Here is a 27767-nt window from a genome sequence, read left to right as displayed (position 1 = left end):
CATGGAACTTTAGTTAAATGTCTCATGTACTTGTCGTCCTCATAGTTTCAATTTCTCTCATCATCTCTCTCAAAAGGCAACCAAAAAAAAAAAAAAAAAAAAAAATACCATCACTCAAGCCCTCTCGGCGCGCAAGTGAATCTTATGAATCTATGTAATTCTCGGTATTCTACCATGCATATACATTTTCCTTTCATGTGCAATTAACATTAATCAAGCATGACATGGTAATGAATATGAAGAAAAGTTCACTAACTATTCATGTCATTATCCCTTCAAAAAATAAAATAAAATCGAATCTATTACCATGCCCCCGTTACAATGTGTTTGGATGGAGAGAAGTGAAAGGAAATGGATAGAAATAGTCCCTTGTTTGGTTTGTTTTGAGTTAGGAAGGAAGTGGATCAAAATGATATAGGGAAATACTTCTCCGTGGGCCACATTTTATTTCATTCCAAAAAGTAGAGAAAAATGGAAAGCAATATAAACGATGTCATTTTCTTCCAAAAGCCCTTACATTAGTTTTTTCAAGTGTGAATTAAAGGGAGAATTACATTTTGCCTCTTGGCGATTGTGGCAAGTTGCCCCATGACATTTTAATTTATGCAATTTTCACCCTATCTTTTTTAAAATCGGTGGCAATGTGCCTTTTAGGGTTGATTCCGGCCAAATTTGTCGAATGTCTATCTGATCACGTGACTGCATGTGATTAATTACATAAGGCATATATATGTATGTGTGTGTATAGACTACTCAAAACTATATTTTGGAATTATATATTGATGTACAATTAGTGAATTCACCCCATAATTTGAGTCACACGATTTTCCATATAATATGGTTTTAAATTATTCTTGTTATGTGTATTTTTATGACGAATTTGCACTCAATAACATGTGACATCCGGATATCAAGAGTCCCAAACGCTTAACAGTCCCTAATGAATCACTGAACTCGTCATTGGACTGCACCAATTGCATCACTACAAGGACTTGTCATCTCAGCTCATCTCCATCATTGATGCGATGTCTTAGTCACGTCGAATCAATATCCCTAACACCTCTTTGATCGATGCCACCACGGCACCTCGAGCCATGCTAAGTCACCAACCGTGCCATCCTTCGCTGCCATCGAAACCGCAATGCCAACTCAACTCGAGAAAATATTGGGTGGGTTTAACCCAACACGTAGGCGGTGGGTTAAACCACTCAGCGATCGACGCGTGGCTCCACGTAGGCGAGGATGTCAGGCGTTTAAAATTTGCGCGCGCCGCTCGTGGGCCCACCACTCTGACGCTCTCTCTCCTCTGCTCTCCTCTGCGACATGTCCACTCGTCCTCTCTCTTTCCCCGTTCTCCCCGTTCTCCGTTCCGTTTTGCGAGAGAACAAAATCGCAGGGCTTCTCTCCGAATGCTCTTCCCCTCCTCTGCTCTCTCTCCTCCGCTGGTTGCCTGCGACGCCGACGCCGTTTCCACCTCCGCCGACGCCTCTGCTCTCTCTCCTCTGTTGGTTGCCCGCGACGCCGACGCCTCTGCTCTCTCTCCTCCGCTGGTTGCCCGCGACGCCGACGCCGACGCCGACGCCCTTTCCACCTCTGCTGACGCGTCTGCTCTCCTCCGCTGGTTGCCCACGACGCCGATGCCCCTCCGTCGGTGGCCTCCGTCGCCCCCAACTCCGATGCGGACGCCGACGCCGACGCCGAAGCCGACGCTCCGCCCCTCCACCTCCGCCTCCGCCCCCGACGCCGTCGCCGACGCCCTTTCGCCTCCCTCTCGCGACCTCTGCTCCTCTCTCTCCCTCTTTCCTCTGCGGAGCGCCCTTGCTGGCTAACCCCGACGCCGACGAACCCCTGATCGCGTTTTGGCCTCCCTCTCCGCGAACGAAGGTCGCTCTCTCTCTCTTTCCTCCACGAATCGCCCCCTGCTCCTGAACGCGGACGCCGTCGCCCGCCGTCGCCTTCCCAAGCCCCACCGTAGGCACCCCATTGGCGACTCCCGTACGTCCGGAGGTTCGTTTTTTCTTTTTCTTTTGGATTCCACTCAGTAGAATTCATGTTAAGGTTTATAGTCGGATAAGGATGGAGCACATTTGCATTAGGATTCCACTCAGTAGAATTCAGAGGAAGATTCAGAAGGAAGCAGTAGACCTTGTTTTTATTCAATAAGCAAATCTGTTGGTTTTCTGGACAAAGAACTTGCTGCTAGTGGGTTTACTAGAAAAGAGCAAGATGATATGGACAAGGTATAGTGATTCACGATGATTTGCAAATCGTTAACATTGTGTTGTCCAACTGCTTAATTTGGTGTTAGACCTAGTGGCTGACCATAATTGATTATTCTGGTTCATGCTTGGACCACTTAGGAGTGTGCCTATTTAGTCTTATTCCTTCCATGGATTTTACTCTTTGTCATTCTTGGCTTCTGTCAGCTCCTTTTCTCATGATCATCTTCATTCTCTTGCATCTGAAAGCCAAAATAATATCTGGCCAATTGCCTGCATTGTGGATCCTGGCTTTGCATGTTTGGTCCTTGATTGGAAGTGGAAGTGGAAGTACTTTGGTAGTATTTTAATTTTTGTTTTCTGTTTTCTTGGAAACGTGTGAATGAAAATGAAAATTCTCTAACGGGATGAAAAATGGGAGTATATGCTTGTATTCCATCAAAGCTGTAAAATAGAATTTTCTTTTTCCTTCCAAAGATCTGTGCTTTTGTTAGAATGAATAAATACTGGATACACCAAAATGTCATTTTCAGCTTTGAACTCTTTTTCATTCATAACATGCTTTCCATTGTCGAAGTTGTAAAATAATTTCCAGTGTCTTTCCAAACATGTTTTTGAAGCTGCCGCATTCTGAAATGTAAATGAAAACAGCATATACAAATTTTCTGGAACCAATTACATGTTGCCCTGGAGAATTTTGTGCAACTAGTTGACACATTAATCGAAAGTTCATCCCTAGCGTGTCATTGATTGAGTATTGTAAGTGTGCATTGTCCATGATGCGATATTAACCTTCTCTTATTGGATTCCTTTGATATAGTTCGTCGAAGAAGAAAAGGACCAGGATATATGTTATGATGATGAAGAAGATAGTGCTGGAAGGGATGAAACAATCATGAGTGATGTTGACTCTTTGCAGAAGACCTGCAGAAGTGCTATTTCGCCTATTTGAGAAGTACATGGCCTCTGATTGAGTTGAAAAAATATACATACTCTGATCATTTTCTAAATGGTCCAAAGTACAATGGGCGTTTTGAAATTTCACTTTCTTAGCGATGCCTGCGTTACATGACATGACTGCCAACCCCGATGGGAATAAAACCTTACTCCTAGTTTTGTTGATTTTCCGCTTGATATTAGCAGACTTTAATGAGACCTGTTATTGTTGAATGATTGATTGAATTCATGTGCCATGTCAAACTTCGCTTCTCTCTCCTTGGTAGTTATTGTCAACTACATCATATTGAATGTGCTAGATGAGTCCCAGGTACACTAGGTGACAGTGAGAATCTGCTGTTTGAGCATCTACATGTGATCTCATCTCAAGTTCTTGAGAAAGAAAGGAAATTCATAAAGCATTTATGATTGTTCTACATCAATGTGAATATTGCAGAGGCGGATGAATTAAATTAGAAATGCTGAGCATGATCTACATCGAGTTGAAAAAGGCTATTACTTGAAGAGCATGTATGTCATTGTATCATAGTCATTAAACTAATGTCCAAAAAGAGTACGTGATAAGTAAGCACTGGTATAAATAGAAAAATATTTCAAGCTACCCATTAAGTTCACATTAAATATTAAAATTAGATGAAGTACAAAAGAAAATAGAAAGACCTAACTGAACTAGAAGACAGTCCTGTCAATAGCATGATTTAGAACAAGTCTCTTCATGTTCTCACATGAAATTCAAAGCATTCAAAAAGTGTCCTCTTCATATTTTTGGGTTAAAAAGAAAAAAGAGAACACTCTTTGCCCTTACAGCATATGTCAACATCTCACAGTCATACTTGTCTTCTTATCATTGGCCTTATACATCTCAGTGTCCATAACTAACTCTCATTGACTAGGAAAATCGTCTAGATACCCGTTCTGCTTCAAGCATTTTGTTAAGTCATTACCTGTATTTTAGTTTCAGCAATCCAAGTCCTTGGACTTCTGTTATCCGTGGAATAATCTACTATCCAATTGCTGTGAGGACCTGTAATGTATCTATTTCTGTGTGGTAGCCTAGGAATTCAAAGGGATGTTGTATGATTTTCTATTTTCACAAACGCATTCAGTATGGGGACATATCATTGTTACAAAAGATGCGGCGCTTGTTTTGGAAGTAATGTGGATTGCAAGGAGATTATGGACATTTTTATTTTTCTTACACACAAGAAAAAATCAATGATGTATTTAAAATATCTTCTCAGTTTACTGAGAACTTTTTAATAATTTCAACATCTATCTATACTAACAATATCAAAATACTCATGTAATTCTTTTCTCATGTGTATATAGAAGAAACCATACTACAACATTTGATAATTTACATATCAGACTTTCAGCCTCATAGATTTCTTTTATTGCTTACATATATCATCTTTAATCTCCATTGAGCTCTTAAAGAGCTGGGACATTGGTTTGTCTTTTCTCAATCTGTAGGCGTTAATTACTCCTTTTTGAGCTTTACCTTCTACGCTGTGCAGATTTATTCCGAGTCTCGGGGGCACAATTTTACATTAAATGCCACATTCGCTGAAATCGAATTCAGTGACTATGATGGCCTAGTCATGCCAGGAGGACGAGCTCCGGAGTATCTTGCGATGGATCAATCTGTTGTAGACTTCGTCAGCAAATTTTCTCATGCTGGAAAGCCGATTACCACTATTTGTCATAGCCAATTGATTTTGGCTGCTGCAAATATTGTTAAAGGTTGCAAGTGCACAGCATATCCTACTGTGGGACCTGTACTGATTGCTGCAGGTGCTCACTGGGTTGAACCTGAGAGCCTGTCACACTGTATTACTGATGGCAATCTTGTGACTGGGGTTGCATACCCTGGACATCCTGAGTTCATCCAGTCTTTTGTGAAGGCTTTGGGCAGCAGCATTACTGGGTCGGCAAAAACGGATCTTATTTTTATGTGGGGTATGTGTTGAGAATTTACTGAACATTTGGGCAGTAATGGCGTATATGACTTGTGTTCCTGCTTCTATTTCTTTTCAACTGACTAGTAATCCATCTTTTTCTATTTACTTGAGCTTTTTGGAGCTGGTTCTCTGCTATGGATCACTGGATACTTCCGAACCTCTCTATATCGGTATTGGAATGTGCTCCAAGAGTATTGTCTGAAAATGTTTTCAAATAAATTACTCAATTTTTTTTCATTTTCCGGTGCATTTTGTTTGGCTGTCAATTAAAGCTTCTAGTTTCTCAAGAGAGTGAGTTATGGACGGCAAAAGTGCAGAGTGATGTCATTTTGGATTGTAACACATTTTATTGAGCTTATACAGGTTAATTACATAATTGGGATGATTAGTTGAATTTACTTGTGTCCTTGTCTGAACTGGTGGTACAGATGAGTCAGCGGTATTTGAGTTATGGAAGTGAAGTATGGTAATTATGATATGTGAAAATATTATTCAAGAGAAATATTTCCTGAAAAGAATTGGTGCTAGCTTGCATTGGATTAGCTCTTTATATTAAAATAGCAGTTGAGCCACTCAGTTAAATCCGCATTTGGTTCCATCTAATTCATGGGTCAATTACTGCCATTCTGTTTTAAACAACATTACAGATCTCTGTTCTAGGTGAGTCTATGATTGTCAGGGTTAGTTGTCACAGGAGGAGTAGTCCTTCCAAGTGGCTGGTTACTCTTAAGCAATTCCAGGTGAAGACTGTCATGGACCCAATACTTATCCTTATCCTTGATGGATGGTTCATTTAACTTATTTTATTTTTCTGCTATTCAACTAATCAAATTCACTTTTCAATCAAAGAATGACTAAATAGGAAAAGCGAGTTACATTGCTCATATTGTTGAATTTATACTTTATCTGAAAGGGAGCAAAAGACATTATGAGTAGTTGCGCTTGTGCATGAATTTGGGCGGTTTGTCACGAGCTCGCTTCTACTTAACATGTCACGAGGCCATACAGTTTAAGCGGAGTTTGATAAAACCTTTTGCCCATGGCTTGCTATTATAGGACTACATGGAAGATTATGAGGTATACGTACCTTTTCAGTCTCTTCAAGCTCTAGGGTGCCATGTTGATGCAGTCTGGCCCAAGAAGAAGAGTGGTGACACTTGCCCAACTGCAATTCATGATTTTGAAGGTGACCAGACTTACAACGAGAAACCTGGCCATGATTTTACTCTTACAGCTGACTTTGAGGGTTTGGATGCCTCAAGTTATGATGCCCTTGTCATCCTTGGAGGTCGTGCCCCAGAATATTTGGCCTTGGATGGGAAAGTGATTGCTCTAGTTAAGGATTTCATGGAGGCCAAGAAGCCAGTTGCCTCCATTTGCCATGGGCAGCAGATTTTGGCTGCTGCTGGTGTTCTCAAGGTTGTTTCTGGATAATGGATATTAATAATGGGACAAAACTGTTGATTAGCATGTTATCTGGTAGCAGTTGTAGGAGTTTCTGTATAAATTCATCGGTCTTTTGAGAATGCTCATGCTGATCTTGAGGAACTTCTTGTGGTGGCGACTACTTTAACTGCGACTCTTGGCGTCTGTGATTGTGAACTTCTCCACATTTCAATCGAACACTAAGGTAGAATGTATCAGAAAAAGTCACGGAGATAGGCACATGTCCCTTATCTGCTATTTAAGTTTAAATGTATAAGGCTTTTCAACAGATTGGTGTGGTATTAAAGTGTGATGAAATGAAATTAGAGCCAGTGGAATATGAGGCCCTGTTGAGTTTTAGCATTTGACATGAAAATTTTCTGAAGTTGAATGGCATTCTGTGTTATTGTATCTTGAGATCATCAGGGTATAACCGGTGTATTCATCGTGATTTGTTGCAGGGGAAGAAATGTACAGCATATCCTGCTGTGAAGCTCGACATGGTACTAGCCGGCGCCACATGGTTAGAACCTGATCCAATCGATCGCTGCTTCACCGATGGAAACTTGGTCACAGGAGCGGCTTGGCCTGGTCACCCAGAGTTCATTTTTCAGTTAATGGCACTATTGGGTATAAAGGTAACCTTTTAGCCGACGTTCGTGCTTGTACATGTATCAAATAAATAGCATGGAGTCTACTTCCGTGCTGGCTATAAGAAGGAAGAATGAGAGAGGTGTGTGTTCTGTGAATCACTTGGAACGGTACATGGCCGTGGATGTTGACAGAGTTTTGCCCTGGGAAGTTTTCTATTATATATGGTCGATTAGTGAATATGACACATTGATTAGTCAATCTCCGCTGATCCAACATTTTCTATCGTTCATTCACTGCAGCCTTTTCTTGGTCTTACTAAGAGGTCATTCCCTGCATCAACAATATAATTGCCTCCTCATGTTATGTATTAGGAAAGGTAGCCTGAATTATCAAATCCGTGTGACTTGGCGATTCATTAGCGCTGTGGTTTAGTGTGCATTCTTGTTCGATTGATTCGTGGAGGACAACTGTCATACTGACTAGAGCTCGGTCGATGTACCTACTTCCTTGTTTTACAATGGGTGGGAACTCATGACATTGATTTCGTTTAAATATAACAACCTTCTTTGCTTACAAGGTCACATTTAGAACTGATATTAAACAAAGAAAGATTAACCATCGCACTAAACCTAAGTGGATATTCTCTGCATGAATGTTGGAGTTTTATCGGAGGTATTCGGCATTGTTTTCGTCATCATACTTTCCATCTTCCTTCACATTGGGTCGCCGATCGTCATGAGTTCTCAATGAAAGTGTGACAAGGGACAAAAGGAGTTTCCTTTTGGTTCGATTCTCTCTTTAGTCTTTGTTTGCGAAATGAAGGAAAGTGGATGGAATGAGAGTGGATGCGGAAAACAGAGGATACTGAAACTTGTTAATGCGAAGAAGATCGAGAGAAAACTTTGGACATTGACTGATTTTCTTTCCCTGTCCCTCACTTTTCCTCCTTTTCCTTTTTGAAGAGTTGTGCTGAGTGTTAAGGATATGTGAGCTTTGTGGACAAAACTTTGGCATGTACTGATATCCTGTATTTTTCTATTGCAGTCTGAGGAACGAATGAGGAAAGAGATGGAAAGATTTGATCATGAAAGAAGGAAGGAAGAAGAAAGGTTGATGCGTGAACAGCAGAGAGAGGAGGAGAGATTGCTACGTGAGCAAAGGCGAGAATCAGAGCGACGGGAGTAGTATTTGTAGAAAGAATCTAAGGTAAGTATTTGAGCTTGATATTGCATTTTCACTAGTTAGTTTCTTTTGCTTTATTTGATTGGTTAAGTAGCATCTCTTCTTTTCTCTTTTCTTTACCAACTTCTCTGGTTTTTTTGTTTGGAAGGCGGAGAAAAAGAGACAAAAAGAAGAGCTTCGTCGAGAAAAAGAAGAAGAGAGACGAAAAGCTGCAGTGGAGAAGGCCACTGCTCGCAGAATTGCCAAGGAATCCATGGAGCTTATGGAGGACGAACAGCTGGAGAGATTTGGAATTGGCCGCTGCAAGCAAGGGGTTGCCTTCAAGTCTTTAGAGATAAGGAATTGACCTTTGGCACTGCACGATCAATATGAATAGCAATTTCAACGACTATGCATGTTTGCTCAACATCATACCATAAAGCAAAACTAGAAGAATAATTGAGTTGTGCAATCAGTAAACAAGAGCTAAAGCAGCTTGTCATGCTACTATTGGTAGGAGGTGCACGGGTTTTTGGATTTTGCCTCCTTAGTTATGTCAATGCTTAAGTTTTATAGGGGACAAAGTGAGTTGCCAACATTTTCTTAAGGCTATACCAATGTTGGTCTTTGACATATGGTTGTTTTGCTTGATGCAGGAAAGTGGCAAAGAAACAAATATGTGGGTGTGTCCCTTGTTGGGAAAACGCTTGCCATTATGGGTTTTGGAAAGGTTGGATCAGAAGTCGCACGTCGTGCCAAAGGTCTTGGTATGCATGTGATTGCACATGACCCTTATGCCCCCGCAGATCAAGCACGCGCGGTGGGGGTGGAACTTGTGGGCTTTGATGAAGTCATAGCAACTGCAGATTTCATTTCATTACACATGCCCCTAACACCTGCTACATCAAAGGTTCTCAATGATGAGACTTTTGCAAAGATGAAGGAGTTCGAATTGTCAATGTTGCTCGTGGAGGAGTGATTGATGAAGAAGCTCTTGTGAGGGCATTGGATGCTGGAATTGTTGCTCAGGTATTGCTATCTGATATCTGAAATGTTGAGTTTCCTTCTTGTTGCCTTGGGAGGTGAAGCACATAGTAGCCTTGTTGCAGGCGGCGCTTGATGTCTTCACGGAGGAACCACCAGCGAAGGACAGCGAGTTGGTACAACACGAGAGAGTCACGGTGACCCCACACCTTGGAGCCAGTACCACAGAAGCACAGGTTTGTGAACAGTTACAATTTACCCAACTTTAACTTTCTCTATATTATTAGAAAGCATATAAAACGGTCACTTGACATGCCACGAAGGAGTGGCTATTGAAATTGCTGAAGCTGTCATTGGAGCTCTAAAAGGAGAGTTGGCTGCTACTGCTGTCAATGTGCCGATGGTTCCTGCTGAGGTATCAAGAACTTTTCTACAACTTGGCTGTTTGGCATCTCTTGGTCTACTTCTAACTTTTTATCCTCCAATCTGTTTCCTCTCGATCTTCAATATATGTGCTCTCAGTATTTGACATATCTTATCATGGCTTGGGTTCTGATGCATAATTGTTGTGATGGAACTTACTTGATGTGTGATTTGGAGGAGAATGACTATGGGTGCTCTCTAGAAGTTTGATCTTTTTTTGGCAAAGATTTGTTCTGAGGCGATCAATTGCAAATTTCTGATATGTGTACAATTGTTTAATTTCATTGATGTTTGGCTTTGGCCCAAATCCAGCTTCCTCTTTGTATGAGATGAATAGAGGAAGTGAGATTTTGAGGACCGTAAAATATGCTGGTCCAATTGTTTGATATGTACCGTGGAGGAGAATGATTGTCAGTGCTCAGTAGAAGTTTGATCTTTTCTGGCAAACATTTTTTACTGAGGTGGTTGATTGGAATCATCCAATATGTATACAATTGTTTAATTTCGTTGATGTTTGGCTTTGGCCCAAATCCAGCTTCCTCTCGGTACAAGATGAGCAGAGGAAGTGAGCTTTTTGAAGACTGTAAGAGATGCTTCCCCTTGGTCGATTCCTTTAGGAAGTGGGCCAATAATGTGGTGTGATAGACAAGTAACTCTGAATGACTGTAATGACGATTTTGATGCCTGAGGGTGCTTTGTTTAAGATCCAGAAGGCAGAACTTGGCTCAAGATATGCTTGAGTAACATAAATCTTGAGTTCTTTATACATTTCCTTTTTAGCTGCAGGTTCTTACAGAGCTGAAACCATTTGTTGTACTTGCTGAGAAGCTTGGGAGACTGGCCGTTCAATTAGTTGGGGGTGGGAGTGGTGTAAAAACCATAAAAGTGACATATGCTTCTACAAGAGCACCTGATGATCTCAACACTAGACTACTCCGTGCTATGATTACTAAGGGTATAATTGAACCCATATCCGATGTCTTTGTGAACTTGGTCAATGCAGATTTTACTGCTAAGCAGAGAGGACTGAGAATAACAGAGGAGCGGGTCATCTTAGATGGTTCACCAGAGAGTCCTCTTGAGTATGTCCAGGTTCAGATTGCAAATGTGGAATCAAGATTTGCCAGCGCCATTTCAGATTCTGGGGAGATCACGGTTGAGGGGCGGGTGAAGGATGGGATCCCACATCTCACAAAGGTGGGATCTTTCGAAGTGGATGTGAGCTTGGAGGGAAGCATCATATTGTGCAGGCAAGTTGATCAGCCAGGTATGATTGGCACAGTAGGAAGCATTTTGGGAGAAGAGAATGTCAATGTCAATTTCATGAGCGTTGGTACCGCGAAAGCAAAGCCGTGATGGCAATTGGAGTTGATGACCAGCCCAGCAAGGAGACTCTGAAGAGGATCGAGGACATCTCTGCAATTGAGGAGTTCGTTTTCCTCAAGTTGTAATGTGGGTGTGAGTTATGGTACTACATATGTATGTCTTTCATCATTCATAGCCGTTGAGCATGATTTGCAAGTCTTGCTCTGCGATTTTGGCTGTGACGTTCGTGTTTTGTAGTAGTATTGAGCTAGAGCGGAACGATAATCAAGTGGTGCTGAGAGGAGGTTCTGTACTTTATTATGTTGCTTTTTGCCTGAATCAAATGCTCTTTTCCAATAAATTCATACAAGTTAAGAAGGTGAATACTTTGCCTCGATCCAGGATTCATGTTTCTCCTCCCTCTCCCCCATAGTTATTTTTTCCCATTAAGTCCTTATAGCGGCTCTCATGATTTTCATGTTTCTCCTCATTTTGATTTTTCAGAATACAATAAGGTAATCATTTATAGACCCAATCCATTGAATGAACATTAACATCCAAAGAATCCCTGGAGTATGCAATAAGACGGCATTGTCTAATGTCAAGAACAGTAAACAATGGGTAGGAAGACTGTCATGTGTAGTAGCAGAGATTCCACACATGACAACTCCTGGAATTTCTGCTTCGGTATGTTTTGCTGAAGTACAATAATAGTCTTGTTCATGCGGTGGCTTTCATCATGCGGAACCTCATTGCTATCATCAGCCATCACTACAAAGTAAAAGAGAGACGAAACTAAAAAACCTTTGCACTGTGAACCGCGATAAACTCTCGACTCTTTATGACATAGCCTACAATCTCAGAGGATGTGATCCCCATTTGGGGCGGTACATGGCGCTTGACCTCAATATTAGATCAACCGCGGGGCAAGTAATCAGTATCTTGGAAGAGACAGCCTCTGTTCCACCTCCCAAATACTAAGTTCACGCTCAGAAAATAGTTTCATGAACCAGAAAGAAACGGGACGTGAGCCAAAGTTGTTGGACACAAGAGATTTAGGTCAGTTCATCAAGACATCCAGTATGAGTCTTCATCATTACAAACATTAGACGCGTGGGATGTCTTTGGGAAACATCACAACATTTAAGCACAGAAAATGCACATTCCATGTAAAGAACAATGATCAGGAGATACACGCAATCAAAATTAATCGAACATTATAAAAACGAGAAAAACTAGTTGCATCACAACTTCAAACATCCCTCCGAAAAATTCTGTAGTCGAAGAACGTTTCTTATTTATCAGAACATCTCTGTTGCATACATGGAACATAAGTAAAAACTAAAGTAAACATAGCCATCAAGTAGTATTTTGAGTGCCAGTGACGAAAACCATATGGAAAATGGACCTCCTCAGAATCAGAGATTGACGCACTGATTATACGTACTGTACAGAGGTAGACGCAAAAGCCGACTTTAACTGCCAGTATAATGTGCCGAAAGATACTTGTACCAAAGCGCTCTGCATCATCAGCTCATGATACTTGAACAAACTTGTCTAAAGCGGATGTATCCAAAGCTGCAAACTCCTTAATAGCCCCAAGCACGGCAAGTCCAAGTTTTACAGCGTCATCGTGAGTTGGTGCCTACAGCAGGTAAATTTTGATTTGAATTCTTAATCCAATAAAATCATTTTTATGGTAGCTTGTGTAAGAGATTCCTCTACCTCAATGTTAAGAGGAAGAACAGGATCATAAAGCAAGAGCCTCAAAAGGAACCATCCTCCAAACCCAGATACCCGGGCCTGTTTAAGCAGCAATCATCCCCAGGAGCATTCAGAACGTATGTACTTTAATTGAGAATTAGAGCATTAACTTGTCTACTCAGCATATGAACACGATAATACACAATATAAATAGCTGCTGAAATGATGAGGTCCAATCTATTAAGAATAACTTCATCGATTCAAAACTTACTCCTTCATAATTTACTGGAGCTTTCTGAAGCTTTGGGTCCAAATCAATAGAGTTCTCCAAGTGCTTCAACACTGCCTCTCCATAGTCTCAGAAAGATCTGTAACCTCTACACTATCAGGATCTTAGAGAAGGAAAAAGAAAATGACATTGCTAGAAACCAAGAAACCACGTACCCTCCCTTTAAGTCCGGATGACTCTGGTTGATCTTCAACCTCAATTCTACAGCAACAGCTGCTTCTTCTAGACCCTCTACCAAATCTGTCAAGACTCTGCTGCTACTACCTGCTCCTGAAGCTCGAGCTGAAGCAAGTTTGTTGAGAACTTTGACCTATAACAAAATGCTTAATAATTATGACTCAAAGCTTTAAGCTCATGCATTGCAGTTGGGGGCATTTAGAATTCATCTTTGCAACGTCAACGCTCATCTATTTCAAAAATTTTAATAGCAATTTCCATCTCAAATTGTACTTTATACAATTAAATCACAGAGATCATGCAATTCGAAATAACACATACAGTGGGCAAAAATCTGAATGTTTTCTTTTTGATAATCAATTTAAAAAGCATAAAATGTGCGAGATATCTCAGTGAAGGTATGGAGGTAACTTGATTCTCTTGACCAAGGGATGGCCGTTTGAAAGAGAAGAACGGTACTAACGATCCTTGAAGTCGTAATGATGGACCAATAGTTAAAGCATTTTGAGACTTTTCCATTGGTGGAATTTTAGAACCTTCTGGACCTGCAAAAGAGAAAGGAGTTTATACCTTGGGATGAATGACATCCTTTAAAAGTACATCAAGAGACGAGATTTCCTGAACCTTGACAGCATGTGTTCATCTCTCTTATGCACCCAAAATTGCATCACGGAGAAAGGAGACACTTCTCTTTTTAGCCTTACTTCCTTCATCTCCATTTTAAATCCAACATATCATGCATCAATTAAGGGTTCTGCGTGGAAGCAGTAAATTGCTTACTGCAACAGAACCTGATACTGAGCCACCTCCAGGATCATTTTCCAACAAAAACCGGCATTTAATAGGAGATGCTTTAAAGTGACCAAGGCTGCGAGTAAGGGCAAACAAGTAACCAATTAGAATGATAATCTTAGTATCAAGGAAATAAATAATTGGCATGGGATACCAAGAGGGTACCAGCCATGGACTTTGCAGACTCAAAGCATAACAAGAATGTGGCTAAACGCTTTATGAACGCTGCAGCCTTCTGCATGTCAAGTGAGTGCCTATCGATGCACAGCATCATCTTTAGAGCTTCAGCTAGCACCTCACCCTGATCTCTGCTTGAGCCATCAGATATCAATGAGTAACCATACAAAGGGAGAAAGACAAACATCTAGGACTGCAGTTATAGAGAAAATCATGTGAACAAAAAGTGCATGAGCAGATGAGTCTAGAAAACCAGCTTGACAGCAAGGATATGATCTCTGCTTCAGACATCAGATATTAATTATAGTTAAAAGTGTTGTGGTCATGAGAAATAGATCACTATTTTATCTCCGAACAAAGTCATCTGCATTTAGAGCTATAGTTTATAATAAAATCTGGTAACTCAAAGTGCATGAGCACATGACCTCAAAAAACAAACTTGACAGCAAGGTACTGAGCACCCAACATAGAAGTGCTAACCTTCCAGGGCTGTATTCAAGTATGAGGTTGTATAGCTGAACAAAAAACCCTTGCAAATCAACATTCAAAGCATCGAGATTGTTCCTTGTTACTTTAAAAGCAATGATGCAACAGCAAGTCTTTCCGAGACAGTACTCGTTACTCAGTTTCACCAGGTTTAATACATGAGTTCTGCGATGAATGAATAGGGGAAATCCTTTCCAGGTGTCTTGAATTTTTATGCTGTTTTAGGAGATAAGCTTGCAATGCGCAGCTGAAAGTTGGATTCTCAAAGCTTTAGACCAAAGGACTTATGCTTAAAAAGTGAACTTTCTGCCAGGAGCTACGTTTACGAATTAAACCATCCAATATTGAGGAATTTCCATCTTAAAGGCAGATGCAATAACAATCTAAGAGCTCAAAAACCAAATAAACATAAGAATGCTACTTCTCAAAACAAACAAATACCTATGGTTGATAAACCTAGCAATGTTTCCAAAGGTCGTTGAATCCAAACAAAGAGCTTCATCATCCTTCACACACATGGAGCTCCAATCAGAATCAAGGAGCACCTGATAAGTACGTTTCGCAGCGTCACCCTTCTTCAAATTTCGCTCATGCATTTCCTTGATTTCACCTATGTGCTCACATACAAATGCACCTTTAGGCAGTTCATCCAGTGCTTGCAGACCCCACCCTTTTCCTTCAGGCGTCATAAACACCTAAAGGACAAAATCAGTCACAAAAAGAGTACAGGCTTAAGCTTAAGGGTTCGAAACAAAGTCACTCACTGCAGTAGTAACTGGAACACTTTTAAGAATGATAATCACCACAAGGTCCAATTATGACAGTAGAGCTACAACATGCAAAAGCTTTAAAATAACACGAAAACAATTCTTCACCTGCATATTATAACTTATGCCCCGCTGCACCACTCGATTGCCACAATGTTTACCACAACCACACTTTCTCCAGCACTGTTTGATAAATTTTCTCTTCAGGTGGCCCATTATACGGTTCTAAAATGTTGTTATCTTTTGACTTTTCTAGAGGGCATTCCGGACAATATAAGTGGTGGCTCTTTTTAGGGTCGCGATTGACAGAAATACACTTCAACAAAAAAGCTTCCTTTACAAGACCTTTCACAGTGTATATAAACTCACCCCCATTTGCACATGCACAAGCACAGGGTACTGGAGAAGGCAGGCAGTCACCATAACAATTTGAACAGCAATTCTCATTTCCGATCTCAGAAAGGGAGAAATTGATAGAAGCACTAGAGAAAGTGAGGCTATGAGGTATGTAGTGAAAGGATGGTGGACACTGCTCATCAATCTTGTTAACCAATGGTATTTTTACTCTTTCTTCTCCTTTGGCTATGTCATTAACATCATGGACGGACCTCAGATCAGTAGGAGTTAACTGACTCTTCGAGAAAACCACCATACTACGCGAATCAGCATCTTCATGTTCTTTTGACAGCTTCCTTTCACTTCCAGCACAATCAATTGTGGTCTTGTTTTTGTTCATTTTCAAGTGCTTATTACTACCATCTAAAGACCGCATGGAAATCTTGGAATTCGTGGTGACTCATTCATATATCCAATGTTAACATCATTTAGTATGATGGTAATTGTATAACTTTAGTATATCTAGAATTATTCTTGACAACAATGGAACACCGGTAAATTTTCTAGAAAGGATCAGGCCCTATTTCCTTTTACTGAATTTAAGGTACACGATAAAGACAGAGCATAGGAATTTAAAAGCTTCTCTTAGCTGCCATAGAATCCTAGTTAAAACAACAATATCACATAATCAAGGAATCAATGGAGTGAAACTGGTCTTAACAGTAATCGCTATAAAAACCTACCTCTGAACAACTCAAGGTTCTGCATAGTGACATGATCGAGATTAATGATTGAAGGCAACCCCTTGCTAGCAGCGGCCAATTCCATCAACTCCAGCTGTTCATCCTCCATATGCTCCGTGGATTCCTTGGCAATTCTGCCAGCAGTGGCCTTCTCCACTGCAGCTTTTGTCTCTCTGCTTCTTTTTCTCGACGAAGCTCTTCTTTTGTCTCTTTTTCTCCGCCTTCCAAACAAAAAACCAGAGAAGTTGGTAAAGAAAAAGAAAAGAAAAGGTGCTGCTTAACCGATCAAATAAAGCAAAAGAAACTAACTAGTGAAAATGCAATATCAAGCTCAAGTACTTACCTTAATAGATTCTTTCTGTAAATACTTCTCCCGTCACTCTGATTCTCGCCTTTGCTCATGTAGCAATCTCTCCTCCTCTCTCTGCTGTTCACGCATCAACCTTTCTTCTTCCTTCCTTCTTTCACGATCAAATCTTTCCATCTCTTTCCTCATTCGTTCCTCAGCCTGCAATAGAAAAATACAGGATATCAGTACATGCCTAAGTTTTCTCCACAAAGTTCACATATCCTTAAGTGATAAATGAAAACCTTTCTCCTCAAAATATTTTCTTTCTCTAGTGCTTTGCGAATTCAGTTTTCATTAACTTCAACTTCCCTTGCGATCTGGGCTTCTTCAATCTGCAACAAAATGACATTTTTGGTCACCCTAAATCTATATCAAAAAGTGATGACAATACTCTGCTCTCAGAAGCATCAGAATTACCTTGCGTTTTCTCTTGACATGCAGGTCAGAAGTGTCATGCAAAATTGTCCTGTCAGGCATGAGATTTCACAAGCCTAGTTGTCTTCCCGGAAGATAATTCAGCCAGGACCACTTGATGGAAGCAGCAAGGCACTTGACACTCGAAGTGACCGCATGGCGTGAGTGACTTGAAAGGAAACCAAAGGGCTCACAATATAAGAAATCAACCGCACAGGTTCTACAAAACCAAGTCTTTTTTAGTGAGGGAAAAACACTTTTTGTTGCTTCCCCTCTCACCCCTGAATTTTCATTTGCAGATATAGTGGGCAATCAAAGCCCAAAGTGTCGTAACACGGGAAAATGACAGATCCTAAATACACAAAACTTCCTTAGCCGACAAACGACGTGCACTTCTTTGATTTTCACAACAGAACCTATTTGCTTTCCCTCTCCGTTTCTGGCTATAGAATCTAACCTACTGTATCAAACCTGTCACGGCAGAGACAAGATTACAGGAACAGACAAGCTTACGCAATAGCACATTACCACAAAATTTGCTTGGCCAAGAAAAGCATAAGAACCACAAAATTTGTTTGGCCACTCATCACATACCACTCCAGCAAGATCATCATGATTTCCATCACGGATTCAAATTTCACAAGCATTCCTAAGTCCACACTAAATTTTCAAAAAATAAAATGCATATGGCGGCATAGTCTGAACCTAAAGCCGCCACCGCTCTTTCAAATATTGCGCACTGAGCAGCACAAACCTCTGCCGACACCTCGAGGTACGTTCACTCGATAGAGAGTTCGAATCTCCCGGGAAAGCACGTTCACTTTCAGGCCGGTTGGTCACGAGCGAGTGAGTGGAGAAAGGAATCGGAAGCGGCGCTCACCTGGAATGTAGGTGTTCTTGGTGAGAATCGGCAGCAAAAGCAGAGCCAGAACCCCAGCAATGCAGCAGATGACACTGCGAAGAAGTCCACAAGGTCAGCTCGCGCTCGAGTCGCCGGAACAGATTCGCCCGAATAACAACGAGCAGAGATAATCAAAGATCAAGAAGCTACTGCGGTACTTGACGATGACGCTGTGAGATATGAGCAGAGTCCCCAGCCGAACGATCGGTCGAGGCTTCGGCGGAGGTGGAAAGGGTGTCGGCGGAGGCAGAGGCGGAGGTGGGCGTCGGCGTCGGAGTCGGGGGCGACGGAGTGGCGAGAGGGCGTCGGGGTGGAGGCGGAGGCGGCGTCGGGGGCGTCGGAGGCGTCGGAGGCAACCGACTTGAGTCGGGCGCGTCGAAGTCGCGAGAGGGTGTCGGGGGCGGAGGTGGCGTCGTCGGCGTCGAGGCAACCAGCTTGGGTCGGGGGCGTCGGAGTCGCGAGAGGGCGTTGGGGGCGGAGGCGGAGGCGGAGGCGAGGTCGTCGGCGGGGCGTCGGAGTCGAGAATGGACAGAGAGAGATCGTCGGCGAGAATGGAGAGAGAGAGCAGAGGAGGGGAAGAGAAGCAGCTTTCGTAAAGGCTTTTGTTCTCCCCCGCAACGGAACGGAACGGAGAACGGGGGAGAGAGAGAGGAGAGAGAGGACGATTTTGACAGGCGCAGGCATCGCAGAGCAGAACAGAGCAGAGGGAGCGTCAGAGTGGTCGGCCCGCGCGAATTTTGAACGCCTGACGCCCTCGCCAACGTGGCGCCACGCGTCGACCGCTGAGTGGTTTAACCCACCGCCTACGTGTTGGGTTAAACCCACCCAATATTTTCTCACTCAACTCCTCCCGCACGGCGACACCTCAGCGCCATGTCATCATCACACCGTCACGACCATGCCACGCCAGCTCGCCAACTCATCACCTTCGCATGCTGCCACTTGGCCGTATCCTTGCAAGACACGCCTGTCCAACTGGCTCTCCTTCTGTTTGCCAGCATCAACGGTGCCGCTCAAGTCAGTCACAGCGACTAACTCGAAGAACCAAGCCGCACAATTAAAAACAGCAGCAAACGGTGAAAACAGAGTATAACAAAACTCTGTCCATTCTCGCTCGAAGCAGAGGTTGCTTCGTTAATTCCTCTGCAGTCCACTACACGTTCCCCTTCCTCCTCCTCTTCTGTGTAACGCCTCAGCCAAGCCGTCGCAGGTATCGTCACGCCGTTGCCTCACCGAGCCATGACCGCAGCTCCCTAGGACCTAAGGCAAGTAGATATCCTCCATTCGGTCCTATATTGATCAATTGTTGTCTGACGAGGATAGTTTCCTATAAATTTTGTAGGCATTGTTTGGATCCTCCTTTGATCAAAAGTTCCAATCGCATGGTCTAGCTCAATTGTCAAGTTTGAAGTAGTCAAGTTTCTGATTGGACCGTGTAAGGATTGTGGAAAATTTGAACCAAACTAGTGCCGGACCTAGGTTAGGTTTGGGTTAGCCCAACCCTGAACTTTTTCTACTTTTGTACCAACTTATGGGATGCAAATTTTGTGGGGCGTTCTCACAAAAGTCGTCCCTCATTGGCCCTTCTATAACGTACTTTAATTTCAGAATTTTTGAATTTTGTACGTCAAAAATATGCTTAGAAAACTAGAGAGTTAGAAATCTGTTTTTAGGTTCGACCCTTCCTACTTTCCATTTTTCACAGATTTTTCGGCCAAGAATTCTAAACAAGCATCCTTCATGAAAGTTGTAGAGTACATTCTATACTGGTACAAATAAAATTTCGATCATTTTTTGATTTCATTTGATTTGTGGAACATCTATTTTCTTACTCCACCGTGTTCTGGAAATTCTTAGCGTTTTTAGCGTTTTGGGCTTGGTTTACAAAAATTATTTAGAACTGTATGGACTGAATCAATCTCGGAGTCTTATGAAAAATATCCCTCTAGATATTGTCTATCTTATGTTAAAGTTTCATAATTTTTAAAATCCGTTTCCCTAGACAATCAATGTAGTTTCTAGAGGTGCAGGATGCTCTTATAAGGCTAGTTTACGGACCTTGATGTAGACCCTCTTGCAATTCGTCTAATACAATGCGGGTGAGTTTAGGCTAGTCTAGGGAGATAAAAATGATTGAGAATTCGTAAATTCACGCTTGAGTTCCTAAATAGTGGTAATGTCAATGTGTTTTTTAAATTGAATTATGGAATTGCCGCATTGTGATGTGGATGTGTGACTGAGAATACTATTGGTCCTTGGGACAATGATACCCCGGTTTGTAGTAAGGATGCCTAGAGGGGTAACTCCTAGGGGGTGTAACACGGTTCCCCTAGATGTCATCGTAATGCGGATGTATGCAAGATGCCATTCCTTATATGATTATGGTAGCGGGAATTCATATTGAATATAACCTTGGTACCTTTACATTGAGTTATTGCTTTTATTGATTTGTTATGTTACTTGGAAGAGGTTCTCCGATAAATAGATGCTTTACTATACATTATATCAAGGCTTTTCTTGTTAGTATGGCGATTGGTTTATGTAGTATAGACCGGTAGAACTTCTGCTTGCTGGATTTAGGCTCATTGATTGTTGACTATATTTTTTCATATCATAGAGATGTTGACCCCACCTACCTCCCCTATGATTCGTTATGGAGAACTGATCGACTTCACTTGGCAAGAGAATGAGTTCATAAACCCTGATTTCTTAGACACGGTGTTTATCCATATTATGTCTCGTTTGGTTGTGGATATAGGGCCACCGACGGGGTCTGTAACTCTCGGATTCATTGAAATGTACACCCATATCAACGGGCGCACGATGGGTCCACTCCCACTATTCGCCAACGAACTAGGGGACGAAGACAGCCTTGCCGCTTAGAAGGGAGGTAGGAGGGCAACTAGACTTTTGAGAACTTAGAAGATTTTTTTGGAACAAGCTAAGGGCTAGAGTTAGTGACCGCATGTACAGTTAGATTAGGATGGGGTGACCGACTTACCACTAGGTATAATCCGTGGTACTAACCTTTTTGAATTTCCTAGTATACCTAACTTGTCGCTTGACACATATATAAATAAATAATAAATGAAGTTGTCCTGTTCGTAAAAAATCCACGTGAACTCTTGGGTCATTTTGGTCAATTACGCTTATGCATGTTTAAGAAAAAGTAAAATAAACAAGACAAATACACTAAGTTAACTGTGACGTGTCAGGGCATCACGAATCAATCCCATACTGTGATGAAGTCAAAGCTTCAAACAATATTTAGTCGAAGGTAATAATATCAAGGGACACACTAAAACTTCTTTTGAATTTCAGTGGGCAACTTACAAGGGATTGAAACGTTGGAACAACTTGCGGTAATCCTAAAACCTAGGAGAGCAAATATATCATTTCTCCTAAAACGAGACTGAAAAATAAGTCTATATTCACGAAATTAATTCCCCCTTCCACACCATTTTCACTCTTCCTTTCCATCTATTTACTTCCCCGCTCGCATTTTACCCAAATGAGACAGGACACCACTCCTCTGTTCTGTAAATCACGGGGAAGAAAAGGGAAAAAAACCTGAATCAAGAAGAGATAAAAAGGATGAAAAAAAAAAACGACTAAAATCCAGTGGAAATTAAAAGCAAAATTGCATCGCTCATTCCGTGGCCTCTAATCACCGCTGTTCATCCTCAGCCATCTTTTATCCGCGGTCGATGCCGAGGTGGTGGCGGCGGCAGTGGCGGTGGCAGCAGCAGCCATGGAGGGGGAGGACAGGCACGACGAAGAAGCCGAAGGTGGCGACGATGAGACAGAGCAAGCTGGCGGCGATGGCGATGACGCCGAGAGATCTGAATCATCGTAATTGTCGTCGTCGTCGTCCTCCTCCTCTCGCAGCTTTCTCTTCGGATTCACGTTCACTCTGTTCTCGGCTTCGCTTTCGTTTCTCTCTCCGGAATCTCTCCTCATGTACACTTTCAATCGCTTCACGTCCGATAGCTTCACAGGCTTCATGATAAACTCCTCCGCTCCTTCCTCCAAACACCTATCCATCAGCTTCCAATTCAAATCACACAATAGGAAAGAAGAAATCTGCCGAATTAGGCGAAAGAAATTAAGGGAAAATGCAAAAAGAACACCTGTCAATACGTGCCAAGACCTTCTCGGATGACATGATCACTACGGGTATCTCTCTCAAAGCAGACGATTCCTGCCATTAGACAGATATTGGGAAGTCATATTTTCCCGAAAATCCAACCTTTTCTTTCCTTTTTTGGTGAAAGAAAAGAACCTTGATGAGTAAAATAATGACCTTAACTCTTTTGAGCAAATCGTATCCAGTCATTCCAGGCATGCAATAGTCCGTGATGATCAAATCCACCTTCAAGTTCAGCCCCTGATAAGCAGACGCGGCTACAGTTTTGTTCAGGTTCATTCATAAAAAAGCTACAGTTTTGTTCAGGCTCATTTATAAAAACAGAGCAACAGCCTCACTTTCAAGTTCAGCCAAATTAACCAAAGAAAAAAAAGCAATAAATGTCTAGGAAAAGAGGATGAAATAACTTTCCGACTGCCACTCACATCGAAATGACCGGAGCTTTTGTCCTCGTCCAGACCCAGAAACTGCAGAGCTCTGCTTCCACTTTCCACGGTAGTCACTACGAATTACGGCACCAAACGTTCATCTCTCGGAAACCCAAACTCTTTTTCTTCGTAAGAAGAGGATAACACATTTCAGCTCACTCAAGCGAGTCAAGACGAGAGATTACCTCTGAAGGAAGAGATTCTGAGCAATCGCTCGATGACTTTCCGATCGACGAGGCTGTCGTCGACGGCCAGGACGTGAGCCTCTCCGGAATCAGAAGAGGGCTGAAGCGAATCCAAGGCGTCGATGCCGTGCGTCCTCCTCCGCCACGAGACGACGTCGTGTCCGTCCATCACCAGCTCGCTTCGGAGGACGGAACTCAGCTGGTTATGGTTATGGAGCTAATAAAAAGATGCAAGTCGCCAGCTTTTTGCTTTTTCCCTTGACCAAGAGAGGCGAAAAACGAAATGGATCCTGTTCTCTGCTCTCTCTCTGTATGTCTACACAATCACTGTGGAATTTGCCTTGCTTTTGTGGCAGAAAGGAGAGGAAATGCGTTGTCTGGTCGTCTCTCAATCGATTGGCTCTCTCTCTCTGTCTATCTCGCTTTTGCGGATTGAAAATGAGATCAAATCTTGCAGTGTCGAGGAGATCTCAAATCTTGGGATTATTTTAATGGATTTGAGCTTCGCAGGCGAAAGATTCTGACATCGACTTTTGGGTGTGACATCCACCTAAGTCCCCACCCGATATCTCGCGATATATGCTCGGTTCGTGGAGCGCCCTTCTCTCTCTCATTTCTTGTCAGTTGAATGGTCAAGCCTTTTACAGGAAGTCAAAATGCGGGAGCAGGCACTGGTGGTGGGAGGGGTGAGGTGAAGACGAACGCCGTCAAATCAGACAACGGAATCGAACGAGAAGCGACCACGCTAGGCTTCTCAAAATCTTGGCCTATAGAAGAAAAAGCGAAACTATCAAAAAATATGCGTGAAATTTTCAACAAGACAGAATACATTTCTACTTTTCCAAATTCTAAATTTGATATGTATATTTGGCGAAATTTGCCATTTATTTTCTCTCTGAAGGTGACCACCGGCTCTGCTCAATTCAGGAATTAGATTGAATCAGCATGGACAAATTGATGTAAGGTTGATTCTAAGGATAACCAATTTTGTTCCCAATTCCATGAACCTAAAACTGATCGAAGACTGATTCAATCACTGATTTTAAGATCAGAACCACCAGCTCTAGAGGGAAATAGGAGTTCTGGCTCGCCCTAATTTTAGGACGGTCGATGAACCTCTTAGAAACCAATCACCCCACGTCTCCCACACAAATCAATACACAACCCCAACGTACGACGCTCCAAACTGCAGCTTCCTCTTCTCTCTCAGCAGCCACCGCACAGAGGAGGCCGGCCCCAAGCCGTACTATGCCGCCGCCTCCTCTCTGGATGCGTCTCGCTGCTGTCTCCACCGGCTCGCCACTATCGCCCAGTAATTTCGTTGACGTCGCCCATGGACGACACACAGACTTCGATCGAGGTAGCCCGTGGCCTTGGCGACGTCAGCCTGAGGTCCCAACGATCACTGCGTCAGAGAATAGAGCACAAAGAAAAAGAGCATGTCTCGGCCTCTCTTCTGTCAGTCTCGTGGTAGAGAGTGGGTCCAGTAGATGTTTGGAGGAGTGTCTGATTGCAAAGTGGAAAAGGCCTTTTGCCGGAGCCATGCCCGATCAGCTTGTGCAAATCTTTCGTCTAAAAGAATCAACGAAGCTGATAAAGAGCGCGAGACAGAGTACAGAGCACAGAGGGACCGAGAGAGACAGAGCAGAGCACGCGGGCCGAGAGGAACAGTGAATTGTCCTGGAGAAGAGAGAGCGGGGGCAAATGAGACGGCGGGGGACCAGTGTCGGCAGCGTCGGCTGGCGGTACAAGTCGGCCGGGGGTGGTGGTGGTAGACTCGGTTGAGACTTGAGCGCGTGCAAAAGCATAATTAGGCCATTTTAGCTTGGTTCAGGCGTTTCTTGTATTTTCCAAAAAAAAAAAGATTTCAAAAACTATCCCATTATTTTTTTTTAATGACCAGGAAAGCTGCCGTATAGCCGCAGCCGGCGATGTATATCCGAGACAATGCTAGCGCAATGACCCACCTCCCACGGTGCCGCACTTAAGTCGCGCACGCAGCGACGACTCGAACCTCTCCCCAACCGGAAGAGGGGGGAACGCCTGAACCAACGCGCTCACAGCGGGATGGGTTTGATTTTTATATTTTTCTTAATGAATTATGTGACAAACACATTTTTTAGAGTCCAAAATATTTGGAACTTTCTTCTATTTTACTTAGTCAAAATTTAAAAATTTCTTCACCTAACCTGTTTATAATAAACGTCGCTGATCTCCTATCGCTCTTAAGTACCCTCTCTTTTGGTTTTTTGGCTTGATTCTCTTGAAAATCATCAATTTACAATATTAACTTGTAAGGCAACCTCTGTTTTTGCATAGTTTTTAAAAATTCATACGATAGTTTAGATTTTGACAGGAAAAATGAGAATGATTTTTCATAATTGCTCAATCATCATCAAACAAATGAAGTGGCAAAAAGAAGCTAAGTTGAATAATAAGGACTCCATCATCGTATTGATATATCAAATTGGACTACTAATTCGTACACTGTTGAAATGGCCAAAATTAAATTGAATTGGAAAAGAAATCTAGTCAACATAATCATATCTAAAGTTAGGCCAATACACAGTTTTATGTCGGTTGAATCGATTGGTTCTAGTACGATTTTCATAACATTAATAGCGAACTCTCTTGACCATGGCAATGTGATGTTGTAACTATCACTTTTTTGTCTCATTAGAATTCTGTGGGCATTCTGTTCATACTTTGGGCAATGACTATATATTCAGGAATTCCTGGATAGGGCCTCCTTTTATTTCACAAGATAGTGATATGAAAAAGCTGATATTTAGCATTCTCAATTTACTATTTGTTATTCCTAGTTACTCGCGTAATTGGCGTACATGTTATGATCAATGATTGTGCCAAGGACAATAATAATCAATATGATCTGCTACGGGAGATAATGTTTTAAATGCTCCTACATTATTATACTTAAATCTGTAAATGTTTTAATGCTCCACATTCCGTCCTCTTTACTTTTGTTAATGCATATTATTTTTACTAATCATCTTAAATTTTTGAAACAGACAAACGTTGACATTTTCTTTGGTTCAGATGATTTTTAACTTCTTTTTTTTTTATTTCAACAGGAATATCAGAAGGCTTCCCGGAAATTTCTTTAGCCTGATTAAGAAAGGCCCTAATTTTTTTCAATGTGGGGTACAAATTCGCCCTGTTTTAGGCATTGATGTTATCTCTAGCAAGGCAACAAAAGCAAATATTCGCTCTGTCCCGTTCGAATTCTGCCACGTCTTCGTCGCGTCAGAGTTTCACCGAAACATAAGCCTGATTTGCTTAAAGTGCATCAATTGCCGGAAAAAGAAAAAAAGCGGGACGCGTTTGACGATTGAAATCAAAAGCTCGGTGCTTACATTGAACATATATTTAAGAATTTATACTCCTTTTTTTCTTAGAAATGTCAAAGCTCGGTACTTATATTTAACATAATTTTAAGAATTTATACTCACCTTTTTCATAGAAATTTCCTCTTAACAGCACAAGACAAGAGACAAATATGTGTCACGGGCCAATAGTTGTGGCACCTAGTGAGCCAAGAATATTAGACCAACTTTTGTTCTATAGTTATTTATAAGGACAGTACGGCAAATGGCATCCAAGTATCAAATCATACGATACCCAACTTAACTCGAGCATTTAGTCCATTGAAAAAGACAACAAAGCACATTAGGCACATTAACTAATTTCCGTTTGCCAATGTCTTATTAAAAAAAAAACGGTATCAACTTCCGACTAGTTTGTGTACGGATGACCAACCTTTCTTTTAGAACTCCTTACAGATATAAGTTTTCTATCCTAGAACTTCTAGTACCAATCGTCTTGACATCATCTACACGAATTAGTGGTATCATCCTTTACACTACTCACTTTTCATCCAATAAACCCACGCTCTAATGGGAACATCACAGTCCGTTACACATGTATGAGGAAAAGAGAATCAATGAAAATATAGGCAGGGACCCTTGCTCGACCTGGGCGGTAAGGATGAAGGTTAAGATTTGCAGAGTAGACAGTCATTGGACCGTTTTTAAGATAGAAGCGACTTTCGGTAGAACTTTAGAGCTCCCAAAAAGCTGCTTTGGAACGAATGATATCGTTGAGTAAAGAATCAAAAGGAAGGAGCTCCGTTCTAGGGCGCTGCACCGGATTGCGCGCCTAGACTCTGACGATGAGCGAACACTTGTGGGAGCATCTTTCTGGATGTGAAGGGGAGTTGGAGCTGGCTCGTTAGCCCTGTGTTCTTTCGTGTGATCTGGGTGCAGTGCTGCTCTTCCTCCGAAAAGTTGCTGAATTTTCTCGACCGGCCCGGTCTAAAATGCTCCACTGTGATGTGATTCGGGAGATTTCGTGGGACAAGCGAGTTGGTCTTAGAATGAATGCTGAACGGTGCGCTCGGTAACATTTTTATTCCTAGAAACAATTGTTCAGAAATAATTTTTTCATTTTTATTCTCCAGATAAGTTTATAAATATTTGGATACATTTGGTAACTAAACAAAATTTCTATTTTCGAAATTAAAAAAGAATCAGAATGTATTTGATACGACCCTCAAATTTATTTATGACGTAGATTTTTCTTTTAACTTTTTAATAATTTTCTATTTTTTTCTCTTTCTTTTCTTTTTCCTCCCTTCTTCCTCCTCTAGCCGATCATGCAACCTTGGCGATGGTCGATGAGGTTCTCCCGAGGTTGGTGAGGTCGCTTGACTTTGTCTTTGGCTTGTTGTTGGCCATCGTTGAGGCCCAAGCAACCGACTAGAGAAGAAAGAAGAAAGAAAAAAAAAATGGAGAGAAAATGACTTGTTTGTAATTTTTCCTGCGAA

At 41.9% G+C, this 27767-nt stretch overlaps 4 protein-coding genes, 1 long non-coding RNA gene and 1 pseudogene across 15 annotated transcripts; 2 read left to right on the top strand and 4 right to left on the bottom strand.

Moving 5' to 3' along the window:
* The first annotated feature begins 3411 nt into the window (after positions 1-3411).
* LOC104457091 (protein DJ-1 homolog D) lies at positions 3412-7277 on the top strand. The gene is given in 5 exon segments (XM_039307111.1): positions 3412-3486; positions 4694-5107; positions 5109-5135; positions 6194-6556; positions 7024-7277. Coding segments are annotated over 5 exon segments (1068 nt in total). The 3' UTR covers positions 7213-7277.
* Positions 7278-8850: 1573 nt separating this feature from the next.
* On the top strand, positions 8851-11399 carry LOC120290132 (annotated as a pseudogene).
* An 881-nt stretch (positions 11400-12280) lies between these two features.
* On the bottom strand, positions 12281-16661 carry LOC120289339 (histone-lysine N-methyltransferase SUVR4-like). Of its 11 annotated transcripts, none has more exons than XR_005547269.1 (10): positions 16501-16661; positions 15277-15349; positions 15096-15199; positions 14157-14299; positions 13824-14067; positions 13611-13744; positions 13178-13332; positions 13005-13101; positions 12755-12832; positions 12281-12674 (listed from the first exon to the last, which is right to left on the bottom strand). XR_005547269.1 is itself a non-coding variant. In XM_039304087.1 (3 exons), exons 1-3 carry the CDS (start codon positions 15248-15250, stop codon positions 13976-13978), a joined length of 390 nt encoding a protein of 129 aa, XP_039160021.1. In that variant the 5' UTR covers positions 15251-15270; the 3' UTR covers positions 13776-13975. The 11 variants fall into 11 exon arrangements, 1 of the variants encoding a protein (XP_039160021.1); XR_005547260.1 differs by lacking the exon at positions 16501-16661 and adding an exon at positions 15530-15654; XR_005547262.1 differs by lacking the exon at positions 16501-16661 and adding an exon at positions 15530-15654 and having other exon boundaries at positions 15096-15160.
* Positions 16662-16667: 6 nt separating this feature from the next.
* LOC120289338 lies at positions 16668-17354 on the bottom strand. Its single transcript, XR_005547259.1, has 4 exons — positions 17267-17354; positions 17092-17181; positions 16844-17008; positions 16668-16721 (listed from the first exon to the last, which is right to left on the bottom strand). It is a non-coding gene; the product is annotated as an uncharacterized LOC120289338 (long non-coding RNA).
* A 262-nt stretch (positions 17355-17616) lies between these two features.
* LOC108959867 lies at positions 17617-18985 on the bottom strand. The gene is made up of 2 exons (XM_039304079.1): positions 18323-18985; positions 17617-18217 (listed from the first exon to the last, which is right to left on the bottom strand). Exons 1-2 carry the CDS (start codon positions 18846-18848, stop codon positions 18087-18089), a joined length of 657 nt encoding a protein of 218 aa, XP_039160013.1. The 5' UTR covers positions 18849-18985; the 3' UTR covers positions 17617-18086.
* A 2581-nt stretch (positions 18986-21566) lies between these two features.
* On the bottom strand, positions 21567-23371 carry LOC104432935 (two-component response regulator ARR15). Its single transcript, XM_010045530.3, has 5 exons — positions 22925-23371; positions 22737-22813; positions 22468-22551; positions 22295-22365; positions 21567-22200 (listed from the first exon to the last, which is right to left on the bottom strand). The coding sequence occupies exons 1-5, from the start codon at positions 23091-23093 to the stop codon at positions 21828-21830; spliced, it is 774 nt and encodes a 257-aa protein (XP_010043832.2). The 5' UTR covers positions 23094-23371; the 3' UTR covers positions 21567-21827.
* Positions 23372-27767: the final 4396 nt, after the last annotated feature.

Source organism: Eucalyptus grandis, chromosome 2 (genome assembly GCF_016545825.1).
Source record: "Eucalyptus grandis isolate ANBG69807.140 chromosome 2, ASM1654582v1, whole genome shotgun sequence".
NCBI classification, from domain to species: domain Eukaryota; kingdom Viridiplantae; phylum Streptophyta; class Magnoliopsida; order Myrtales; family Myrtaceae; genus Eucalyptus; species Eucalyptus grandis.
Note: the sequence above shows the minus strand (reverse complement) of the source record. Positions and strands in the feature narration are given on the sequence as shown.

Coding starts and splice junctions, on each gene's coding strand:
- LOC120289339 (XM_039304087.1), bottom strand. CDS start 15,250: ATGCATGAGCGAAATTTGAAGAAGGGTGACGCTGCGAAACGTACTTAT. Junction 14,300..15,095: donor GCTAGGTTTATCAACCATAG/GTATTTGTTTGT, acceptor TGGCTCAAGCAG/AGATCAGGGTGAGGTGCTAG. Junction 14,068..14,156: donor GTCTGCAAAGTCCATGGCTG/GTACCCTCTTGG, acceptor CCTTACTCGCAG/CCTTGGTCACTTTAAAGCAT.
- LOC104432935 (XM_010045530.3), bottom strand. CDS start 23,093: ATGGACGGACACGACGTCGTCTCGTGGCGGAGGAGGACGCACGGCATC. Junction 22,552..22,736: donor AAAGCTCCGGTCATTTCGAT/GTGAGTGGCAGT, acceptor TCTGCTTATCAG/GGGCTGAACTTGAAGGTGGA. Junction 22,366..22,467: donor ATTTGCTCAAAAGAGTTAAG/GTCATTATTTTA, acceptor GTCTAATGGCAG/GAATCGTCTGCTTTGAGAGA.
- LOC108959867 (XM_039304079.1), bottom strand. CDS start 18,848: ATGCCTGCGCCTGTCAAAATCGTCCTCTCTCTCCTCTCTCTCTCCCCC. Junction 18,218..18,322: donor TCTCACAGCGTCATCGTCAA/GTACCGCAGTAG, acceptor ACTTCTTCGCAG/TGTCATCTGCTGCATTGCTG.